General features: G+C 53.4%; 1 protein-coding gene across 1 annotated transcript in view; it reads left to right on the forward strand.

The window, feature by feature from the left end:
- The window catches only part of LOC138824434 (glutamate receptor ionotropic, kainate 4-like), a 301452-nt gene that overhangs the window by 249974 nt on the left and 28246 nt on the right, over positions 1-23232 (forward strand). The window contains exons 13-14 of the mRNA XM_070018282.1: positions 490-693; positions 18033-18146. Of these exons, the coding sequence (XP_069874383.1) occupies positions 490-693; positions 18033-18146 (318 nt within the window). The remainder of the gene's footprint in view (positions 1-489; positions 694-18032; positions 18147-23232) is intronic.

Raw genomic sequence — 23232 nt, forward strand, 5'->3', positions numbered from 1 at the left:
TTTACTGCTGAATAATACTCCATCATATATGTGTGTGTATATATACATAGATACGTACATATATATACACACATACAGATGTACATATACTGACCCCCCCACACACATGTATTTTCTTTATCCATTCACCATGTGTGTGTGTTCTTATCACCCCAGCCATCTCTATAGCTCTTACCCGTCTTACATTTCCCTGGTGATAGGTCTGTGTAGAATAAGCAAAAGGGTGAGAAAACAAATTGAAGAGAGAAAGGGGCTGAGGTAGGACAGTGGGAGCCCTGTGGGAGCACTTAGAGGATCTGGATCCAGGGAGGGTCTGGTCACCACCGCTGTGCGAGACCATGGCGGAAGCCGGGCCGGGCCTTCCGCCTCCCCTCCCCCCTCCCCCCTCCCGCGCCCCGCCCCTGCCACCCCCAAGCCCATCCATCCCATCCGGTGCGGCTGGGACGCCAGGGCTCAGATGAGAATGACAGCTGCCCAGTTTCGCTGCAGGAAAACCCGTATCTCATGCTGAAGGGGAACCACCAGGAGATGGAGGGCAATGACCGCTACGAGGGCTTCTGTGTGGACATGCTCAAGGAGCTGGCGGAGATCCTCCGGTTCAACTACAAGATCCGGCTGGTGGGGGACGGCGTGTACGGCGTGCCCGAGGCCAACGGCACCTGGACGGGCATGGTCGGGGAGCTGATTTCTCGGGTAAGAAGATGACTGTTGGCCTTGGCTGATGCCGGGGCTCACCACCCTTCCATTCGCCCAGTCACCCACTTATTCCCGAGACCTTGGCTGCGCCGGCCTGGGGCTGGCCACAGGTGCCTCGCTTTGGTGAACAGACCGCCGTGGCCCCAGCCCCACCCTAGGCTTTGATCCACACACACAGATCTGTGTTCTGTCTGCGTATAACCCCAGTGTTCGCTTTTTTTATTGGGTTGATTCTGATGATCTTGTTGCTGGTGAATACCCCCGGCTGAGCCCCAACCGGCCTGGGGAAGGAGAACACACCTGCATCAGCTGACTTGAGATTCTCAAGGGAGAGGGGGTAAATAACAGGGGAAAGAGCTGACTGGTCTGGAGAGATGGTCACGTGGTGGTGGTGGTATTGCTCCCTACGTTGTCTCCCCTTTTGTTGTTGTTGGTCATGGGGCCTGAACTCGGCCTGAGCATTGTCCCTCAGCTCTTCAGTTCAAGGCTAATGCTCTGCCACTTGAGCCACAGCACCACCTCTGGCTTTTTCTGCTTATGTGGTGCTGAGGAATCGAACCCAGGGCCTCATGCATGCAAGGCAAGCACTCTACCACTGAGCCACCTTCCCAGCCCCAGTTGTCTCTTTTTTGCTGCCCTGCGGTGACAGCCCAAGGACCACGGGGTACTTGGACCATGCTGTAGGTTTTCAGGGTAAATTCAGAGACTTGATTAGAATGCAAGTGATTGTCACCAAATGTCCATCTTCTGATAGCTGAGAGCAAAGATAGGGGAAGTTCTTCCAGGGGGACATCTTTTGTTTCCTGTGTACACACTATTAACAACTATAACCTATAATTAAATCAGGGCTAATTCACTGTCCATGGTTCTGCTGTGGATTTTCAATTGCGGAGGGGGGCTGGGAGAGAATGGGGATCCAATGCAGGAAATACAGACCTTTGGTTCTTGGTGTGACTTTGACCTTTCTCATCTCTGTATTTTTAGTGGTAGAAGAAGCGTCTTTGGTCTCCCCAGTGGGTGCCGATGCAAGCCCAACTTCGCACGCAGCACCCCTGACCTGCCGATGCATGCCCAACTTCACACGCAGCACCCCTGACCTCCCAAGCAGACTGTTTTGCGTCTTTTCCCCACTTCACACAGGAGCAACCTAAAACTCAGGGAGTTCAGTGGCTTGTTCAAAGCCACACAGCATGAGACAGGGCGAGATCTTAAAGCCCACCCCTGTATTGATCTCTAATCATGTGCAGCATTACAATGTTTTGGCCAACATCTGGTGATGCGTGTGACAGTTCCTTACAATTCTATTCAGGGGTGATGTCATGGCCGTCTTAGTTTATCTAAGGGCTCTGTGATGTCTGCGCTGTGGAGAAATCACCATGCGTCCATGGTGAAGCAGCCCGTGGCTGTAACCTTTTATAGGCGCCAAACTTGGAGTGTAAGATGCAAACTTTAAAATCCCAGTCTTTGAGCACAGACACATGACTGAAGGTGCTAAGAAGGGAGTGTGGACCTCAGGCTGTGAGTTCTGTCCGGATGGGAGCTCTATGAGAGGTGTTTAAGAGCGGAGGTGCTCGGGCGGTTCCGGGGCAGGGTGGGCAGCGTTCTTGATACCGCGGTGGGGAAAACAATGGCCTTTATCAGAGTGTGAGCCACATTGTGAGCCACGAGGAGGGACTCAAGACCACAGTGAGTTCTGCAGAAGTGCGGCCTTGCTCACAGAGAGAATTAGCAAAGGGAAGCTGACGGTCGAGTCAACCAGAAGGCCACAGGAGGCCCAGGGAGCCCAGGAAGGACATCCCAAGGGGTGGGGATGGCAGGTGGGGCCTTCAACGGAGCCCCTAGAGTCTCTGAACCGCAGACCCGCCCTGGGTGGAGACCCAGGCTTCTGCAGACGGGGACTCCTTTCTCCACAGCCCCAGGACCACTCCTGCGTGTTCCTGTTGCCACTGCCAAGGCTGAGCCAGGTGGGGAGTCCGAGGCAGCTGGGAGACCAGGCTTCCTCCCGACTCCCTAGGACCTGGTTCCTCGGCCCCGTCGAGCAGCTGGGGCCCAGCCCAGTGACCTGGGACGGAGGAGCCAGGGCTCAGCCCTCTGCTTGTTAGCTCCTCATGAGCTCTGACATGGACCCGCAGGGGAGAGGCGCCCGGGCCTCACGAACGTGGGGCTCCATACGGAGTGGCTTGGATAATCAGACAGGATCTTGTCTTCAGCAAAGACAAGCTGTGTGGGGAGGGTCTCATCAAAACCTGGAGACATGGTGTAATTAACTAATTTGTTCATTAAATCAGTAGTTATTGAACGCCTCCCATCTTGCAGACATCGGAGAAAAGTAGGAACAGAATAAACAGAGACGCTGCGCTCATAGATCTGCTGGAGCGGGGAGTGGAGGAGGAGAGATGGGATAGGGAGCAAGTCCTCGGGACAGAGCACCACTGCTTTGCCCCGAGGCCCTGTTCTTTGACCCTTCTAGGTGAATCAGCTGCCTCCCGGTGCTCCTCTTCCTGTCCCAGCACAGAGAATGAAATAAAGCCCATTGTCAGCCAACAGTGGAGCGTGGAAATCGTTGCTTGCATCAGCCACGGTTTCTTCTTGGGGTCCCGGGCTTCGGTGCCAGCCTTAAGGTTCTCCTTTGGGTCTGGGCTGCTCCTTCGGAGCTGCACATGTGGAACTTGGGTGGGGTAAGGGCTCCCCTGGTTGTGGGGGGGTGTTAGGGCGTGAGTCAGGAATGAGGCGCTGGGCTGGGTGAGGCCTGGGCTGCCCACCCTGCGTCCCTGGACAAAGAATGAGGTCAGCACATCATCAGAGAGGGTGGCCAGTGTTAGGGGCCCCCAAGGAAGGACCTCGATACTCACGTCTTTGGAGAGGGACAAGGACAGCCACTGCCTTTTTCTGTAGAGGAAGGACAGAGGACAGACAGACAGTCCTAGAGCCTTGATCTGTCATCATTGACCGCCTCTGATGGTGACCAGGACACATGGCCCATTGGGACGGTACAGATGGACAGGGCAGGGGGAGGGCAGCCTCTCCCCAAGGCTGAGTCGGAGCGGAGGATAAAGCTCCCGATTTGGAGGACATCAGTTTGTATTTGTTTCACCCAGACCAGCTTCACTGTACACCTTTGAGTCCTGCTTGGAGGAAGGAGGGCACCCCACCAAGAGAGCCCCATCTAGCCTGAAGCACTCTGTTGCCACTCAGCTCCGCGCTGGCTGAATGGCACGTTTAGGTTCAAAGAGAAAAGGGCTTCGGGAGGCTTAGATTGGAGGCTCATAAGCCCTGGATATCACACTGCGCTTGCCAATGACATTTTGATTAATTGAGTGGAAATGAAGCTGGAATGCCTCCTCCCATGTCCCCTCCTGGGAAGGGACTTGGCCAGAGACCTGGTGAGGGTGGCTTTCCAGGGCCTCAGTCCACTGGAAAGATGTGCACAGTTACCTTGCTGAAGTCAAAACACAACTAGTCCTCTGGGGTCTCTTTTCACCTTGAAGCCAGAGACTTTTGACCACAAATAGGTCATAGAATTTTACTCAGCAGTCCTTAAAATAGAGTAGCTGATCCAGAGATCCAAGCAGTCACCTCTTCCACATGGCAGCTGTGTTCCGGGGAGGGGGGTGAATGTGGCTTGTCTTCACCTTTTTCCCTTGTGGTCATTCCTTTGCTTACTTCATTCAGGTGCCTTTTGTGTGGCAGGAGGCTGAGGGGAACAGTGTTAAAGTTCAGACCCAGGGCCTCCACTCACTGGGCTTGCTTGTTTGCTCAGCTGGTGTGTTACCACTTGAGCCATGCCCATAGCATGGCTTTTGGTTGCTTATTTTGGAGGTGGAGTCTTGTGGACCATTCTGCCTTGGGCTGGCTCTGCATTACGATCTTGGGAGTTCATCCAGCAACTCACCTTGCCACGATAATTCCCACCTTCCCTGCCGAGTACCAGCTGTCTCGGGGAGTGAGCAGAGGTGGGGGGGGGCCTGCAAAGGAAATGAGAATGTGTTCATTAAAACACCTGAAGCTTTCGAGGAGATGAGCTTGCTCCTAGGCAGAAGACAGGCAGTGGGAGCAGATTTGTGGGAAGGGCAGAGAAGGAGCAACAAGGTTTTGATGGCTTCCAAGAGCACCTTGACCCCAGTTCCCACCTGCAGGGTAGAGGCCCAGGACATCTCCTGCAGCCTCGGCCACGCACTGGGCTCTGGTCTGAAGTCACGCATGCGTTTACCAGCTATGCTCAGCAAACAGGGACTGAGCATCCGCCTTGCTTCTCAAAGGTCATTCTCATTTGCCACCTTAAGGATCTTATTCCTGGAGCTAAGACCTGACCCGTCCAGCTGATGTGCCTCCTGCCTTTGACCGATGGCTGTATTAATTCAGCATTAGATGAAACAAGACACCATCCCTACTTTCACAGAACTCTTATTCTGTGTGCACGGCACCTTGGAGTACAGTTGTGTAGGCGTGTACTATCTAAGGGGTGAACACAGCTTGAAACCCAGCCCTTCCTCTGCTGCCCAGCCCAGCATGCGCTCTGGTGTGGGATGGGATCCACCTGTAGACTTGCTTCCTGAAAAGATACCTTTGGCTTACCAGGCCCTGTGCCCAACAATCTGCTGGGAGAGTCCATTTTTATCATTCGTACAAAGGCCTCAGTTCTGTTCCTTGGGTATTAAAATAGTAGGAGGCCATTGCAATAAAATATATGCAAAATAGGATCAGGTTTGGAATTCTGTTGGAACCCAGAGAAGGAAGGCAGCATGGAGGCAGGCTGGCAGGCAAGGCTTCAAAGCAGCGCGAAGGAAATTGCAGCGATTGTTTATTAAATACCTGCTGCCCGCCAGGCATTTATTACACATCACGTCTTCCCTGCAAAACAATCTCATAAGATGAATATTATTCACATTTCATAATGAAGAAGCCGAGGTTAATTTTGGCTTACCGGGGAGGCTAACTCAGGTCACCCAGCTAACAAGTGATTGATCTGGAATTCACAGCCAAGTCCATCCACATCAAAGCCCACAGCCATTCTAGCACACGGAGATGCCTCCAAGCGGTGCAGCAGTCGGGTTGACCTTGATGGACGAGTCAGAATGTGGCAAGCAACAAGAGGGAATGCAGGCAGAGGGAAATGTGTGGGGTGTGTGCGGGACACATTTAAGGAACGTGAATTGTTCACTGTGGCCACATCAGAGGCTGAGGGACATCTGCCAGCTGCTCAAGGTGACCTTGATGAGACAGAGTCCAGCCAGGTTATGAAGGTCATCATAGATCATGGTGAGGAGCTGGGACTGGGTTCTAAAGGTAGGGAAGCCACTGGAGGTTTTTCCACAGAGGAGCCGTAGGAGTCTATCTTGGATGTTGGAATAAACTAGCCCAGTGGTTCTCGAAGTGTGGCCTTTGAAGTGTCAGCATCACCTTGAACTTGTCACAAATCCAGACTTGAGGTCCTTCCAGACGTACCGAACCAGATACTTAAGGTAGGGATGTCAGTTTGCAATTGAACAGGTGATTCTGATGTTTGCTGGAGTTGGAGAAATTCTGATTCCCAGTCCAGTTAGAGCTGGAGAACACTGACCTCCAGTTCAGCTGGGGTTTGAGAATGCAGATGGATGGATGTGTGGATGGATAGATGGATGGATGGGTGGGTGGATGGATGGGTGGGTGGATGGATGGGTGGATGTGTGGATAGATGGATGTGTGGATGTGTGGATAGATGGATGTGTGGATGGATGGATGGATGGATAGATGGATGGATGGATGGATGGATAGATGGATGGATGGATGGGTGGGTGGGTAGGTGAGTAGATGTGTAGATGGATGGGTGGGTGGGTGGGTGGGTGGGTGGGTGGATGGATGGATGTGTGGATAGATGGATTGTGGATGGATATATGGATGGATGGATGGATGGATGGAGGAAGTAGGGGAGAAAGGGAAGAAGGATAACTTTCATTTATTATTGCCTCTAATTTAAATATTAGAAAACCAAGGCTTGGAGATTAAGAAATTCATGCAAGGTCAGGTGGCTGGGAAGTGGCAACGCTTCAGACTCCGATTGACCTCCATGTATTTTACCTGCTGGGCCAAGCCCACCCTATGTGTTCTTGACCCAGTGGGGCAGGACCTTCGTCATCGGGTGTGTGTGTGTGTGTGTGTGTGTGTGTGTGTGTGTGTGTGTGTGTGTGTGTGTGTGTGTGTGTGTGTGTGTGTGTGTGTGTGTGTGTGTGTGTGTGTGTGTGTGTGTGTGTGTGTGTGTGTGTGTGTGTGTGTGTGTGTGTGTGTGTGTGTGTGTGTGTGTGTGTGTGTGTGTGTGTGTGTGTGTGTGTGTGTTCCTGCACTGTGGCTCCCTGTGCAGCCCCGAAGCCCGGCCCTCTTGTCCCTCCCTTTCCTGTGAATGAAGATCCCTGCTTCCAGGAACCCCAAGTGCCCCTTTCTGCTGTCCTCAGCCACCCCTGGCCAAAAGGGCTGGCAGTGTTCCACCCGCCTGTGTGTCGTGTGGCCTTTCCAACTCCTGGTCCCTGGCCAGAGGTGTTGCTCGCCTGGGAGACTGATTCACACACTTGTTTTGTTTGGTGTTCTGGTGGGCTTTGGCTTTCTGAGAGCATGGGTGGGTGGCCAGTCTGGAGTGGCCGTGCCAGGGGCTGTTTTGGTAGTGACAGAGGCAGCTGTCCGGAGTCCACGGGGCTGCCCCAGGTGCAGGACTCTGGCATCGCCCCCGAGCCCCTCCAGGGGGCCTCTGCCCGGCAGGGCCGGCCAGGCAGCAGAAGGAGGGCTGCGAGCGAGCAGGCAGGCCAGTGAACAGGCAGGCCAGTGGACAGGCGCTGCTGCTCAGCAGGGCACGGGTGGCTCTTACCAGGCAGGTCCCTACCCAGTCCAGGAGACATCAGAGCCACCTGCAAGTCCCAGATGGCAGCAGAACGTGGACCAGAGGCCCGGGCTGGCTTCTGGAGGGGGACACGTGTGACATATGGGTGGGAGAGCAAGACAGAGCACCCATGTGGTCCGTGAGCTCACCAGCTGGCAGGCGGGGTCAGCCTGGCCGGACAGAACCAAGTAGTGGGATCTGACCTTTCCAAACCCCAGAATGAAGCAGCCCAGAAGCCAAGGCCAAGGTCTCTGGCCCCGGGCAGGAAGAACAGAAGGATGTGGGTGCCAGGATCAACCCTGGTATCCGACTGAGAATAATGCATGTCGGTAGTATCAGAATGAGGGATGAGTTTTTGTGAAGCTGTGCTCCGCCTGGCACTTTAGCTCCTTTACCTCATAGCTATTCCAGGAAGGAGAAGCTGGTACCATTCATACTTCACTCAGGAGAAGACAAACTCAGAGAGGCTAAGTAACTTCCCAAGGTCACACAGAACCCCAGGACTCTCTGATGCTTTTTGGCCTATCGTCAGGTTCTGGGGGTGGAGGTGTTCACAGGAAATGCAGCGAGCATTGCTGTTGAATCTGGAGTCAACTGGCCCCCTTCATTTCGGGTTCTAGGCCCCCCCAGGGTGGGGATAGTTAGCCCTGCGGGGTGTCTGTGGCTCCCAGGGGGGCGGCCAGGCTCCCTCAGGGCTCAGCGTGGATCTTGAAGCAGCCGTCTGCTTCTCTGCTCCTCTGGGACTTTCACAGTCTGCTTAGCTGTTTAGACTGAACAAGTGAGCGTCGGGCTCTTCTCTATCCAAGTGCCAATTCAGCTTAAATCGCGCAGCTGTTCATTGTGCCCCTTCTTGCGTTAGATGCCACCCAGATCTTAGGCAGAGATGCCCAGGAGACACCTCATCTGTGGCTGAGCTTCCAGTGTGTGTGGGAGCCGAGCGCTGTCCCGCCATCCGGGTGTCTTCCCACGGGATCACAGGGTGCTCCACCTACTCCCACGTGGATGAATCATTTGACCTCTTTAAAGAGCATGTTCACTGAATTAGACATGTTTGTGGGCACTCGGGGCTCACACTTACAATCTTAGTTACTCAGGAGACTGAGACCTAAGGATCATGGTTCAAAGCCAGCCCAGGGAAGGAAAGACCATGAGACTCTTCAATTAACCACCAAAATGTTGGAACTGGCATTGTGGCTCAAGTGTTAGCCTTGAGCAGAATGCTCAAGGACAGCTCCCAGGACCTGAATTCAAATCCTAGGACTATTACACACACACATGCACACATGCACGCACACGCACACGCACATGCACACGCACACGCACACATGTACAGAAACCACACACCTTCATCTTCCAGGAAGAGTGGACAGGGGGTTCCCTTGTCTCTCACCGGCTTCTGCAAAAGACCCTAGAGATCCCTGGGAAAATGTCCTGCTGCCCTTTGAGATGCTGTGAGTCCTGCATGTACCAATCAGCAACGAGGAAAGGGCCAAGTGCTCCCCAAGTGGGGATCTGATTGGCTGGCTCCTTGCTCCCTTCTTGGTGCAGTAGGACAGCTTAAGGGCTGTTCTCTGAGGCAGGGCAGAGTGGGAAGAAGTTGGAGGGGATTTGTGGGCAGGGAGTAAAGCGGGAAAGGGCCGCGGGGAAGTGGGGAAGCGTCTGGAGATTCTATATGGCTGTCAGCAATGCTTCTAGCCATTGGTGATACTTTATTTTACCTGACAAACACAGCCCTAATAACAGGCCTGTGAATCACACCATTCCTAATTACAGACCTGACAAGTGGGAAGGGAAATGAAGGATAGTACTGCGATCCCCCGGCACCGTCAGATTCCTGAGGCAGTGGAGGCCACCTGCCCAAGCGTGCTTCACAGGCCCGAGCGGGCCTGGAGCCCTTCACCTTGTGACAGGTGGCAGGCTGGCATGACCAGGGCAGAGCAAGCCCTGATCACGAGGCCAGGGCTCACAGGGGCCTGTGAGCCTTTCTCGGCGTTGGATTCCCCCCCTCCCTCGCTGCCTTGTAGCCCTTACCCAGGAGGGGTGGGGGATCCCCTAGACCCCAGAGGGGGGACCCAGGTAGAAACTGTCACAGGTCCCTGTTGGTGCATGATCTGGGGTGACTGCATTGATTGCTTGGTGAGCGGAATGAATGTCATCTTAATACTCAGGCTTCTGTTTCTTCCCTCTGTGTGATGCGTGCGTTGGAGATCATTCCTCAGAAAATCCCATGTGGGATGTTGGCCGTGGGAGTGGTGGCAGGAGGAAGAAAAGGTCATCTCCGTGGGGCATCACTGCGTCCCCGTAACCTGCCCCAAACCCAGACTCCCGACTCCCTCTCCGTTTTACATTTCGACCACGTAAACACTCTGTGGCATGTATAATACACATTGATTTTCCAATCATGAGATTTCTGTGCACCCTCTTCAACAATCTATAGTGAACTTTCTGAAACAATCATTTTTAAATAAAATTGACGTTAACCCTTTCCGCAGCTCACGCCTCGGTGGCATTTCCGGGCGCTGTCATTGTACTCATCGAATCCCACAGCACGTGCTATTGCTCGCTCCGTGTTCTAGAGGTGCGGATAGGTGAGGCGCGTGTCCTGTGAGTGGCTGAGCTGGCCCTCGGGTGTGCGTGTGACAGCAGGACACTCTCCCCCACGTGCTCCCTGCTTGACAGCCGAGGTGGGAAAACTGACCACGCTCCTAACCGACCCATCCGGTGGTTCATGTCATCGTGCCCCGTTGACAAATGTTTATTTGGTGAGATGAGAGGCCCTGGCCCCTCAAACTCATCCTCTTCATGACCCACGGGTGGAAAGATCAGCGGACAGGGCCGTCTCAGATCATAATTCTTGCGTGAAGGATGGGTGATGGGATCATGAACTGGAGGTCAGGACTGGGCACACCTGGCTTCTTTTTTGAAATAGAATCTCTCTGGCTTTTGTCCAGTGTGTGGCTTCAAACGTTGGTCCTTTTATCTCCTCTAAGGACATAGCTAAGATTGCAGGGTGAGCCTTCCGTTCTTGGTCCCTCAAACCATTTGAAAGAATAGGTTTCCCAGATGTCACCAGACTTCCAATGAAGTCCAGGTCCTGATAGAGTAAGTCGGTGGTATGGGGAAGAACCGCACTGTTGCCTTCAAGAGAGCTCTCTGAAGGGCAGATGTGCACCCGGGCTCCGTGTGCACACGCCCTTGGCACTATACCCACTTTATAGATGTGGCATGATGGCATCTCCGTACTTAGCTGGCAGATGGCACAACTGGGATTCAAACACGCCACTGTCTGGCCCCACGGGGCAAGGTCAGCAAAGCAGAGCTCCTGACCCAGCACGGACTTCTGTGTCCCTCCCTCCCCACCCTCACGGTGGCTCATGAATTCCTTCTCTCTGTAGCTCCAGATCGCTCTCAAAAGCCGCCCTCCCCGGCTACTGACACAGCCCTGTGCTGAACCTAGTGAATATTTCATGGAGATTTTAATTTAACTCTAACGGAATTCATCCAACCCTGAGAATAGACTGTCACCTCAAGAAATACCACCGGGAAGGGAAGCGTTGGACTTGCCAGGGGCATTGCCCTTCCTGAGAATGCTGATGCTCCTCTTGGCCGCCAGTCGGGTGAACCCCGCACGCGGGGGCTGGCATCGTCCTGTGGTCTCTCAGCAGGACCCCTGGAGGGGCAGCAGGCGATTGTTTGGAGCTCGGGGAGTACGGGCTGGGCTGAGGGCGTGGGCGGGAGGGCCAGCACTGGTGACTAGTCGGATGTCCTTGTCTCCATTTCTGGGTTTGGGAAGGAGGGAGAGGAGGCGGCGGGCTTGGCATTCATCTCCCGTGCACTGGCACCGGACACCAGACGTTCTACAGGTGCCGTGGGCAGGGTGGGAGGGTGCAGTGGGCAGACAGCAGCCGATCAGGAGTGGCTTTCCCCAGGCGTGCTATTCAGAAATCCAAGCGATGACTCCTGCCGAGGGACCAAGGAGCCCAGAGGGGGAATGAGGGTCCTTGGTGCCTCTCAGCTCGCGGGTCTGTGACCCCGGGGAGTCACGCCGGCTCCCCGGGCATCGCTGGGCAGGGGCAGGAAGGGAGGGGGAAAGGCTCACAGCAGAAGACCAGCGCGGTCAGATAGTCTCATTTGAGGTGGGCTGAGGTGCCTGTGGGAGCTGCTCAGCCTGGGATCTGGAGAGGATTTGCAAGTGGCTCCTGGAGCCTTGTGGGGAGTGGAGCCTGGTTCCAGCTGGCTGCTGCCCAGGGCCTGGGGGAGAAAGGGTGAGGAGGGGGCAAGGGACAGGGGCGCCCTCTAGTGGGGAATGTGACTCCTCACATCCTGAGGCTGGCAGGTGAGGTGGGGCTAGGCTAGCCCAGACTGGGGGCGGGAGGGCGGAGGGGGAGAATACTTCCTCTTTAGACCTTGAACTGTTGGCAGACCTACTGTGCACCCACGTGGGGCCCTTGGCTATGTGAACATGAGCAAATGATGAACCTCTCTGGGCCTCAGCTTCTTCTGTAAAATCTAAGCCAATGGCAATTAAAAAAAAAAAAACTGGATAGGTTATGGAGGTTTTTCTTGCATTTTTTTGCCAGTCCTGGGGCTTGTACTCAGGGCCTGGGCACTGTCCCTGAGCCTCTTTGTGCTCAAGGCTAGTTCTCTATCACCTGAGCCACACCACCATTTCTGGCTTTTTCTGAGTTTACTGGAGATAACAGTCTCATGAACTTTTCCTTCCCAGGTCAGTTTCAAACTGAGATCCTCAGATCTCAGCCTCCTGAGTAGCTAGGATTACCAGCATGAGCCACCAGAGCCGGTCTTAGGTTTATGTTTATAAAAGACTAAAGGGAACGAAGCAATAAGATATGCAGATATGCACCCGAGAGTCAAGGGCAAGGACGGCAGTGGTGGTAAGAGCTGACGTTTGTTCAGAGCGACGAGCGTGGCGTGAGTAGCTGTAATCGGCACGCAGGGCCCATCAGGGTCAGAACTATTATGGTCACAGAATGGAGTCACAAAGTGAAGGATGCCCAGCTTCAAAGCTGGAACCAGAGTCCGGCCCCTGAGCTAACACGAGGCTGGGGAACAAGCTGTGTCTTCTCTCTGCTGACCATGGAGAGGCTGGGGGCGGGGAGGGGTGTCTATTCCTGGAAAGACGATCAAGAGGGGAAAACTATGGATGAAGTCTTGGAGCGGGGTGCGGGAAATGCAAGTGTAGCGACGATCTGGGTGCATTAGAGGGTCAGTTGCAGGACAGCGCTGGGAGGGGCAGGCCTGAGCTCCCAGCAGGGCCTGACTCCCAGCCACGCCCCCTTCCAGTGGGAATTCCAGGTCTTTCTTTGGTGTACTGGGGTGTGAGCCACCCCTCCAGCCCCCTTTGCTTCCGTTATTTTTAAGATAGAGTGGCTTGATGCCAAGGCTGACTGGAGCTGACATCTGCCCTCCTGGGCCTCCCGGTGTGGCTGGGACGCCAGCTAAGGGCCTGTGGCCTCTGCACCTAGCTGCTGCCCCCTCTCCCCACCCCACCCCCTCCCGCATGGCTGGAATGGCAGGTGTGCACTGCTGCACACAGCCATCGATTGAGATGGAGTCTTTCAAACTTTTGAACTGAGATTCCCCCGTCTTCAATTCCTACGTAGCCAGGATTACAGGCTGGAGCTGCTGTGCCCAGCACCGTTGGTTTTTTAAAGGAAGAAGGACACAGTGAGATCGTCTCGGTGCAGAAGTGAATGTTGCTAGAAGAATGCCAGCGAGCGTGGTTTATGGAGCACCTGTGACGGGGCTGGCCCTGTGGTTGGCGGCGATACGGATTCTCTCAGCGTTGTAAGGACTCCCCAGGTGACCGTTAATATCCCAGTTTCTAATGAGAAAATAGGTGTAGCGGTGACAGACCAGTGGTGGTCTGTGGGGAGGCAGGGCTGGCCCAGGCCCTTGGCCTTATTCAGGAGGCCCGCAGGGGTGTGAGCCGGGTCAGGGCGGTGATATCAAAGGTCACCCTGCCGCCTGCCGGCCACGGCTGCCCTGGGGGGAGTTAAGGTGTGGGGATCACTGCCAAGTGCAGCTGTGTATGTGGCAAGGACACAAGGACCACGGTGAGCATGACCCTTTCCGGCCCCTCTCTATTCTGGTTTGTTATATATAACCTCACAAGACGAACTCCCTCCCTCTGAGCCCTCTCATTGGCTCAGGTGCCGGTGGCTGTGCAGCCAGTGTTAGCTCCAATCTGGTCCTTGAAAGACTTCAGAGCTTTCTGGTGGTTCTTCAAGGCATCGCACCTCTGGTCCCTGCTGCCACTCCAGCCTCTTCCCTGGCCGCTGCCTGGGTCCTGTGGGTGAGCAGCCATTTTGATCGCCTTCCAGCCTCTGGAAGGTACTGAGCTTCCCTCTGCCTCAGGGCCTTGACACCTGCCGATCCTTCCACTGAGAGTGCTCACCTGCTAATTCCTGCTCAGGTGACTGAGTCTCATCTTGGGAAGGGCTCCAGGGCCCCCCACACACCCCGACTCTGTCCAACTCCGCTCTGACCTCTTCCAACCACAGACACAGGCGGTATATTTTGACAGTTTGTGTCCACCTCCCTCTCAGGACACTGGGCCCTGCCTGTGTTTGTTTTCCCTGGGGCTGGTGCAGGATGGAGACAGAAAGGGACTCCAGGTGGCAGAGAGCACTGAAGAGGAGGGCCAGGGCTTCTGCAGGCATCTGCTACCGCCTTGAGTGCCCACAGGCCAGGCCAGACGCAGCATGGCACCCGCCCCTGCACACCTCTCCCCCCGGCTCGGCGCACCAGTGCCACCTGGGCCCAAATCCTCCCCGCTCCCAGGGCAAGCCTGACTTGCCTGGCATCCGCGAGTCATCCCCGCCCCGCCCCCGGCCCGGCCTGTCACTGCCCCGCGTCCTGTCAGCGACTGCAATAACTCCGGCTCTCGGGAGACAATTACCTCGAATGAAGGCTTCCAGGGATGCACAGTACAATCCTGTTCTGTGTCGCGTTTCCTCATTCTGATGGAGCCTCCCAGAGCTTTCCAGAGTTAAATAACACAATTACGGAGTTAAATAAATGGCAGCAAAAAGAAAAGAAAGGGAAAAAAATAGTGGAGGCGCTTTGAGCCCCAGCAGCGGTGAAACCAGACAGGTGGACGCAGCGCTGGCAAAGGAGAGGGGGCCACCCCGAGGAGGGGCGGCCAGAGGGGCCAGGAGAAGCTGGGCATGGGCCGGGGAGAGCGTAAAATGCTGGGAAGGAAGAGACATGTGAGCTGGGGGCAGGAAGGGACTGAACCCGGGCGCAGTGAGCTTCTGGACCCCTCCAGACCCGCCGCCAGCTCACCGCCAGCCAGACATCACCTCCGGAGGCCTGTGTGGACATGATCACCAATGTCCCCGTCCATCATCGTCACCAGGGTCATACCCCCGTGCCAGAGCACACCCGTGTCACCACCAGGGACCCCAGGGTCATACCCCATGCCAGAGCACACCCGTGTCACCACCAGGGACGAGGGAGGTGTGCAGAGCTCCAGCTTTCCCCGTCTCCCGGCAGACCCTGCCCGGCCGTGCTGCCGGTGTCTTAGGTGCTTCTAGATTCCTAGTCCCAGGGTTCAGTGCCGAGCTCCTCACGGGGTCCCTCTGCATGGGTCCCCCTAAAGTGCGCTGCCTGCCTGGGGTAGCCGCGCGCCATTCTCCTTGTGCGTCTGCGCCCTGCTGCTGAATGCTGCCGTCTTTGCAAGCAGATAGGGCCCTGATGATGGGAAGCGAAGTGCTGTGGCCTCCAGCCAGGCAGGGCTGGGGAGGGCCAGACGGGGCTGGACAGGGCCAGGCAGGGCTGGGCAGGGCCGGACAGGGCCGGGCAGGGCTGGACCGGACAGGGCTGGACTGGGCCAGGCAGGGCTGGGCAGGGCCAGACAGAGCCGGACAGGGCTGGGCAGGGCTGGACAGGACCGGACAGGGCTGAACTGGGCCAGGCAGGGCTGGGCAGGGCCGGGGAGGTCTTTTAGCTGGAAACCAGATTAGCAAACTCCAGTTGAGCTCCTTCATGATACAACTCCAGACACCATTCCAGAGGGTTGGGAGCTCTGACAGCACAAAACCACTGGTGTCCCGTCCGCCGCACGTTCCCCTGGTCAGCAGTGCCATCCCAGCGAGTGGACCAGGGGGCTGAAGGCGTTGGATGGGTTTCCATAGCGCCAGCCATTGCTAGCGCTCTTTCAGCCCCAGCCCCGGGGCTTTTGCGGCTGTATGGCATAATGTCTTTTTAACTAAGGTAAAAGAAAATGAGTGCACATGTTCAGGAATAGTCTGATTCTGTGTGATTGTTACAGACACCCCGGGGTGCACTGAAACCAAGGGAGATAATTACTCTTCTATGCTGAGTCAATTAAATGTAAAAAAAAAAAAAAAAAATCCAACAACAACAAAACCCACCAAACTTCCACGGTTTCTAAATGCAAGCTCCTCGCTGCCCCTTCGCAGGCCCGGGAACCAGGGATGGAGCGAGAGCCCTGGGATCAGAATCAGTCGGGTGAGACCCCCCAGCACGGACAGCGAATCTCATTTCGCGCAGTGTGGAGATGTGTGTGCCTCTCTGAGTGGGGTTCACGCTGGCCCAGAGCCTGTCGGCATCTCATCCGCCTGTGTCAGGGAAGGACCCCAGTCACAGGATCATAGGATCCAGCCCGTTTCTAGCACCCCCCCCCTTTCTCCATCTGGACATATGGAATTGTTTTGGCATGCATACTCTCATTGTTGGCCAACTTCTATAAACTCATAAAATGATCTCCAAATTCCAATCCGAAGTTTGCCCTTTGTAGAGGAAAGCTGAGTGTGGGAGAAGGAAGTTTGAGGACAGTGTTTACTTGCCTAATTGATTTGGATCCTGAAAACATAAATAAATAGATCACCAGAGAAGGGACCAGATGCTATGTGTAACATTTGTTAATGCTATTTTATGTTTTGATTTTCTTAACCTTTCCTTCAGTTCCTTCCTTTCCATTTTTGTTACTCTTTTTTGGTGTGTTTTTGTTTGCTTTTGCAATACGGGGATTCAGACTCAAGGCCTCGTGCTTGTTAGGCAAGTACTGTACCAACTGTTACCCCCCCTCCACCTTCCCCCTACGCACACACCTTTTTTTTTTTTCTTCGTAGGTTATCTCAGAGTCTCATGCCCTTCTCCCACAAAAAAAGCAGGCCTCAGATCTCAGTCCTCCTCCCTGGGGCCTCCTGAGTAGTAGGGATATTCATGTTTTTCCACTTCCTTTCCTGCCCATGGGTCTCAGGCTCCGCTGACTCCAGACTGTGGCACCCTGGTCCTCCAGGCCTGGCACCACCCTGCTGGGTGGCATTGTGTTCACTTGTGTTGCTGCGTACTTCTGTGGGCTCACAGTCAGTGCCAGCGTCTGAGAAGCTGAGGTTCTAAGAGAAACCCTCTAGGAAGCCCCCCGCAAATGAAGGGGCTGACGGGCTTGGCATCAGCCCCTCTGCCGCCCTTCTCCCTGGAGGACAGACATGAGCCCTCGTTTGGAGTAATGCAGAAAGAGCCCCTCACGGCTTCCCTTCTTTATGAAAAACGTTATCTGAATGTATTTCTTGTAAGGGCCGCTTGACTTTCCAAGGCTTTGTTCGCCTGTGTTGGATCACATGATTGATTTAGGAGCCGGGCATGAGTTGAAAATGGAGGACTGGGGTTGAGAGGTAGACGACACCGCAATCTGCCACTAGAGTCCATCCTTCCTGTTCGGGAATCGTTATTTCCTTGGGAGCGGCTGAGGCCCAGCATGTCCACCCCTGGTTTCTTTGCCATGGTTTTCCAGGCCAGAATCCCATCAGAAGTGGGCACTTGGGGTGTGCGAGCAGGAGGCAAAGAAGGGGGCCAGGAGGCCCTTCACCACAAAGCCTGGCTGTTCACAGACCCTGCAGCAGAGACGAGGCCCTTCGTGATTCCTCCTCGTCTGCCACCTCTCCTGCCCTCTAAGTGGCCGGCAGCCAGGAGGCCGGAATCCCAGCCCCAGTTCTGGCAAGGCTGGGGCCAGCCTTGTCACCCTGATATCCAAGCTCTTCTCCTTAGTTTCCATCTCCTCCATGGGAAATAACTGTGGCTTCTCCTTTCTGAGGCGCCAGCATTTTATCCCCCCCCCCCCAGTACCTTACCACCCAGGCCCCAGCAAAGTCAGACCAAGGAAGCCAACAATTATGCTGCAATAAGAGGCTTCAATCTGGAGACCCCAGGAGGCTGCAGGCTGCCCCCTGCCCTCCCCCCTCCCCTACTGCTACCCCAGGACATTTGAGACTGGGTCTCAACATGCTGGTCCCTCCCACTTCCATCACCCGTGTCCCAAGAGAGCCATCTCATCCTCCTTCCCAGCGTGACCCTCCAGATGTGAGCTCTGCTGGTCTGTCAGCAGAGGCCAGGCCAGCCGGCTGCAGTCCCTGCTCCTCAGCAGGGTGCCCTGGGTCCCAGACGCTGCGCCCTCGCCGCACACAACCACAGGCTGATGCGTTTTCTCTGTTCCTCGCAGAAAGCAGACCTGGCCGTGGCCGGCCTCACCATCACTTCCGAACGGGAGAAGGTGATCGATTTCTCCAAACCCTTCATGACGCTGGGGATTAGCATTCTTTACCGAGTTCATATGGTAAGAGACTGATTTTATGAGCAGTTATGTCATTAAAGTTATTTGCATGCAAACACTGCGTTTTATGGTAATAATGAATGACTCACAGAAATATTTGGATTTCAAGACTTCAATGCAAATGTGTTGGGCTATTTTTTTTTTCCCTCCCCATCCGCCGTGAGAACGTGTGGAGAGGAGGGCTGGAAAAAGCTGTACTTGCGAGTGTGCTGGTACACTTTGCTTCTTCATCTGCACGGGAATAGGCAAGCAGGATGGGTCATGCTTGGCGGCCCGCGGGGTGGTGACTGACCTCTCTGATCGCTTGGCTTCCTTCTAGAGACAGGACCCCCGTGCCCGTAAGTCTTCCCCACACGCTCCAGGATGTCCCTGCTGCCCAGCCCATGCTTCTCTCCCTGGCCATGTATGTGATCGGGGATTGCAGACTCCTCCTTTTCTTGATTGTTTGTTCTGAGCCCTACAGAGCAGATCTAATTAATTCCGGCTAGACCTAGCCTGTTGCATTCCCTCGTAAAAATTAAAAGAATAGGGGAAGCTATGTCTAGCTAGGTTGGCCAGAGTGACTGTCAAAATGAGTCTATGAGAACGCACCACCGGCAGCTGAGGATGGAGCTGGGTTTGGGGAAGGGGGGGAAAGAGTAGGGGAGAAAGTGGCCTTCACCCAGGAGGTCATTGTTCTGTTGTTAGTTAATCATGGCTGACTTCTCCTCGTTTATTCATCTTACCAGTTCTGACTCATTCTGTAGGGCACTCGAGGCCCGCTTGTACTCGTGCAGGGCAGGGCCTGGTGTCCAGCCTCCTGGCTCTGGAACGGTGGTCTGGGCCCTGGTTACTTCTGCGCTCACTGGGCAGTTCCCCAGCCACTGCCTCCCACCTCTCACCACCCACCCTGCCTGAGGGCAGTCCAAGGGCACCAGAACACACAGCCTTTCTCCAGGCTTCCCGGCCATGGCCGGCTGCACACCCACAAGCAGGCTCGGGCCTGGATGTCTTGATCAGCACAGAGCAAGCTGCAGCCTGGCTGCTGGCTGTCTGCAGCCATGGGGCTGGAGCAGCTGACGGTTGTCACTCTGCCCACCGACAACATCTGCTCTCGGGCTTCTCCGTGTCTGGGCCACCTCGGCCCTGAGTAGCATTGCTGGCCACACCTACACCCCAAGTCTCCACCTGGGCACCTAGGCCCAGTGGTTCCTATCAGCCACCAACCCACACCCGTCTATACTCCCTTGTGTCCTTCCCAGGATATTAAGTTTGGGGCCAACTTGTCTAGGCTAAGTCAGCCACTAGTCTAGTTGCCACGATGAAGGTATTTTGGAGATGACTAGTGTCTATCCTGCATTGACTTCAAGGAAAGAGATTATCCTCAAGATGGTGAGTGGGCCTTCTTCAGGCAGGTGAGGGCTATAAGAGAAAATGCTCAGGTTTCTTCGAAGAGGAGTTCTTCCCATGGCCGGAACAGATTCTGCCTGAGTTTCCAGCCTGCTGCCATTTTGAACTTACCAGCTCCCATAATCATGTGAGCCAATTCCTAGATAGATGGATAGATAGATAGATAGATAAATAGATAGATAGATAGATAGATAGATAGATAGATAGATAGATAGATAGATAGATAGATAGATAGATAGATGCATAGACAGAGTGATAGAGTGATGGATAAAGTGATGATAGGTAAGTGATAGAGTGATGGATGGACATACATTTACATATATACATAGAGAGAGAGAGAGAGAGAAAGGGGGATGGATGTAGATAGCTGTAGACAGAGATTCCTCGCCCACTGGGTTGTATGGCCTCCAGGCTTGTCAGGACTCCTTCCTTTCTCTGGGCTCCTCTTGGAGGCCCCGATATGCCACGTAGCTGCTCAGATCTGATTTATAACGGAGCCAAACGGAGTGAAAAATGAGTGCTGGCATGAGCAGTTTACGCTGAGCACGACTGACAGTTTATGCATTTATTCAACAAATATTTATCGAGTGCATTCTGTGTGTGAGGCACTGTGCTTCGAAAGTATCAAAAAGTCAGCTCGGGAGAGAACAAACCTGAACTGACTAACGCAGAGGAGATCAGGTGAAAACGAGTCGGAAATGAGCCCCACTATATCTGACGCAGACGTCTTAGCAGAATGGCTAATGCGAAGGTCTAGACAGGCAGAGATCGCCGGGGCTTAAATCTAAGGTGACTTAGAGGAGTTAATATGACAGTGCCCAGTTAATGACAGTAAGTGAAGGGTGTTCATTATGTCATGAGTTTTCTCTGCTCGATGGCCATCTTTCAACAAAAGCATGGTTACTTTGATGTCATTTATACCTTAGAAGGACCTAGCTTTATGTCAGATCACCTGATGGATGACTCCCTGTTACCAAAAATGAGCATCCAGTGATGATTAAATCCATGTGCAAGAGAAGTTAACACACAGGAGTTATTTGTTTATTTATTTATATTTTGTGTGGTACAGGAATTGATTTCAGGGTCTCCCTCAGTGCATCTCTGAAACCTAAAGCTGGCAAGAGATAACTTGTGAATTTCCCACCATCTAAGATTATCTGTCGTGAACATGGGTTATCAAGAGTGGAATAGGAACTAGTCTCCTTCCCGTCATCAGGAGATAATCTGTTTCTGCTCAAGGAGTCTGTAGGACCAGCACAAGAATAGCATCTTTCTCTGTTTACCACTTACTCCCTGAGCAGGCTGGCCAAGGAGCCTGGCTTTGGCATTCACTACTGGCGATCTGTGTACTTTGTAAAGCAAGAAAGGGAAGGAGAGAAAGGGAGAGAGGAAGGAGAAAGAGGACCGAGGTGAACAAGAGTCATAAAGGACTCTGTGGTCAATGTGCCCCATCTTTTCCCCTACCTGAACCGCACTAAGCCCCAAGAACCAAGGTTTCTGTTAGCAAGCCCTGCAGCGTTAGCATCTAAGAATAGATTGGCGTGTTTTCCCCCTGTCACTCACCCACATTGATCTTGAGAACAAAAAGAGCTGGGACCAGGGAGACCAGGTACCTCTTCTGCTCAGGCCAGGCCATAGCTGCCACCGAAACTCATCGCTTGCTCACTTGCTCGCTCTCCAGTGGCTCTCATCCTGCCTACAGTGTCACATCCACTGAGAACGCGTTGCGATCCCTGGCTGGGGCCAGGTGTGCTTCTACAACTGCGCCAGTAGCCCAGCCTTTCGAATCCAGAACTTCTTGTGGTGTTTGCTCCAAGGATGAGAGCTGAGTGATAGGACCTCTGAAGTTCAAGACTCTTGATGTCCCTGGCAAATTAACTTATTTCTTCCTTACTGGGAAGGTTAGCATTTAATATAATGGTATATCTCCCAGGGCATTTTGCATTTGAGGGATTTATGGTATTGATGCAGACAGTGAGGCTCTCAGTTGTATATGAGTAGAGGAGAAAGAAGAGCAGAGAAAAACAAAAAAAAAAGAAGAAGTTGTATTTGACATTAGAGTAGATCATGTCATTTTCTGTCCTTTTTTCCTCCCTGCCGCAGCAATTTGCCTAATGATGTTTTGCTCAGACTAATAGTAAAATAAGTGTGTATTCCTGTAGCACAGCCTGACTGGCGTGGCAAGGAATCATTCTGGGTACACCACAAGCCGACCTGGGATTCAACACTTGGCCCAGAGAATTCCCTCCCTGTGAATAAATCTCATCTGAATAATTTAGTGCCGGCTTCTTCGGAGAGGCTGGGTGGATGTGGAAGGTATTTGTCTGTTGACTAATAGCTGGTGATTTATGAAGCACTTCCCGCGCAGGCTCTGGGTCAGTTCAGCCGTGGCCGGGCAGGTGGGTAAGGCTCATCGTGAAGGAGCCGAGCACTGCAAGCCGGGTCAGGGCAGTGGGGAGAGGGCAGGCCATGCCGCGGTGCTGTGGCGTTGATGCCAGATTTTCTGTCTCTATGTCTCAAACACATCCAACTTCCTGTCTTCCTGGGAAAGTGCCTTTGCCGGTGTCTCTGCCATGCGTGAGATGATCTTTCAGGAGCCTCTGAGGATACAATCCCTGATCCCTGCTAGGGGATACCACGCCAGTCAGAGTATCCAAGGTTCCCTGGAAAATAGAAACATACCATTTCTGGCAGTTCTGTCCCGTTCCGCCTTTCATGAACAAAAGACGTCCTGCTTTCTTCTTTAACTCAGCTTGAGTCTTCTTGCTCAAGAAAAGCAAATGAAAAAAAAATGAGTCGGTGATTAAAAAGTGAGCAAGAAGTAAATGCCAACAGTAAATTAATGAATGCATGCCATTGCTGCATTTATTACCTGTTTTGTTTTGGTTTTTTTTTTCTCCAAAGATCTGTTTCATTTCAGAAAGACTGTCTAGGAAAATGGAGAGCATTGCTAAGTAAACCAGTGAATCATTTCTAATGCTGCTTAATACTCTGTTATAAAGAAATAGAAAATGAATAGGATTCTATTCCTTAAAGTTAAGTACCATGATAGCTCATCTAATGGAAATATGGGTCCCTGTATATGGAATTGTTTTAAAATTAGTTATTTATTGAGACCTGAGAAGCTTCAGGTGTCTTAACGTTATTTTAGTAATGCTCATGTTCACCTCTCATGGGATAGTAGGGGTCCATTTGATAAAACAAAATGCACTGGGGGGCTGAGTAGCTTGCAAGTCAAGGTCAGTGCCAAGAGAAGAACTCGGGTTTCCTCCCATGCGGTTTCCAACCCACAAAGTGAAAATATGTATGCTAGCATATGGGTTATATAGGCCACAAACCATCTGGGTGTTTTTAATGTGGAGAGGCACTAATTGCTTGCCTCCGATTTCCTCTTGGAGTCAGCGTTAGGGTACATGCTAAGTCAATGTATGCAAAACAACTCGGTGGGTGGGCTGGGGGGGGCATGCTCCAAGAGTGGAGTAAGAAATGCTCGCTTCAATCTCCTTTCCCAAGAGACACAGAGAGACTGTTTCCTTCCCTCTTCAGCCCCAGCAAGCATTCTGGGGACCTCTGACCACCGCTGGCAGGAGGCTCTTTAGAAACCTCTAGGCATTGTCATTGTGTCTGGAAGACCGTCAAAAGCACACAGAAGACACCGACAGCCCTCTGTCATTGCTATTGTAGGCTGGGCTGAGGCCTA

Source organism: Dipodomys merriami, unplaced genomic scaffold (genome assembly GCF_024711535.1).
Source record: "Dipodomys merriami isolate MVZ:Mamm:240054 unplaced genomic scaffold, mDipMer1.0.p SCAF_129, whole genome shotgun sequence".
In the NCBI taxonomy this organism is placed as follows: domain Eukaryota; kingdom Metazoa; phylum Chordata; class Mammalia; order Rodentia; family Heteromyidae; genus Dipodomys; species Dipodomys merriami.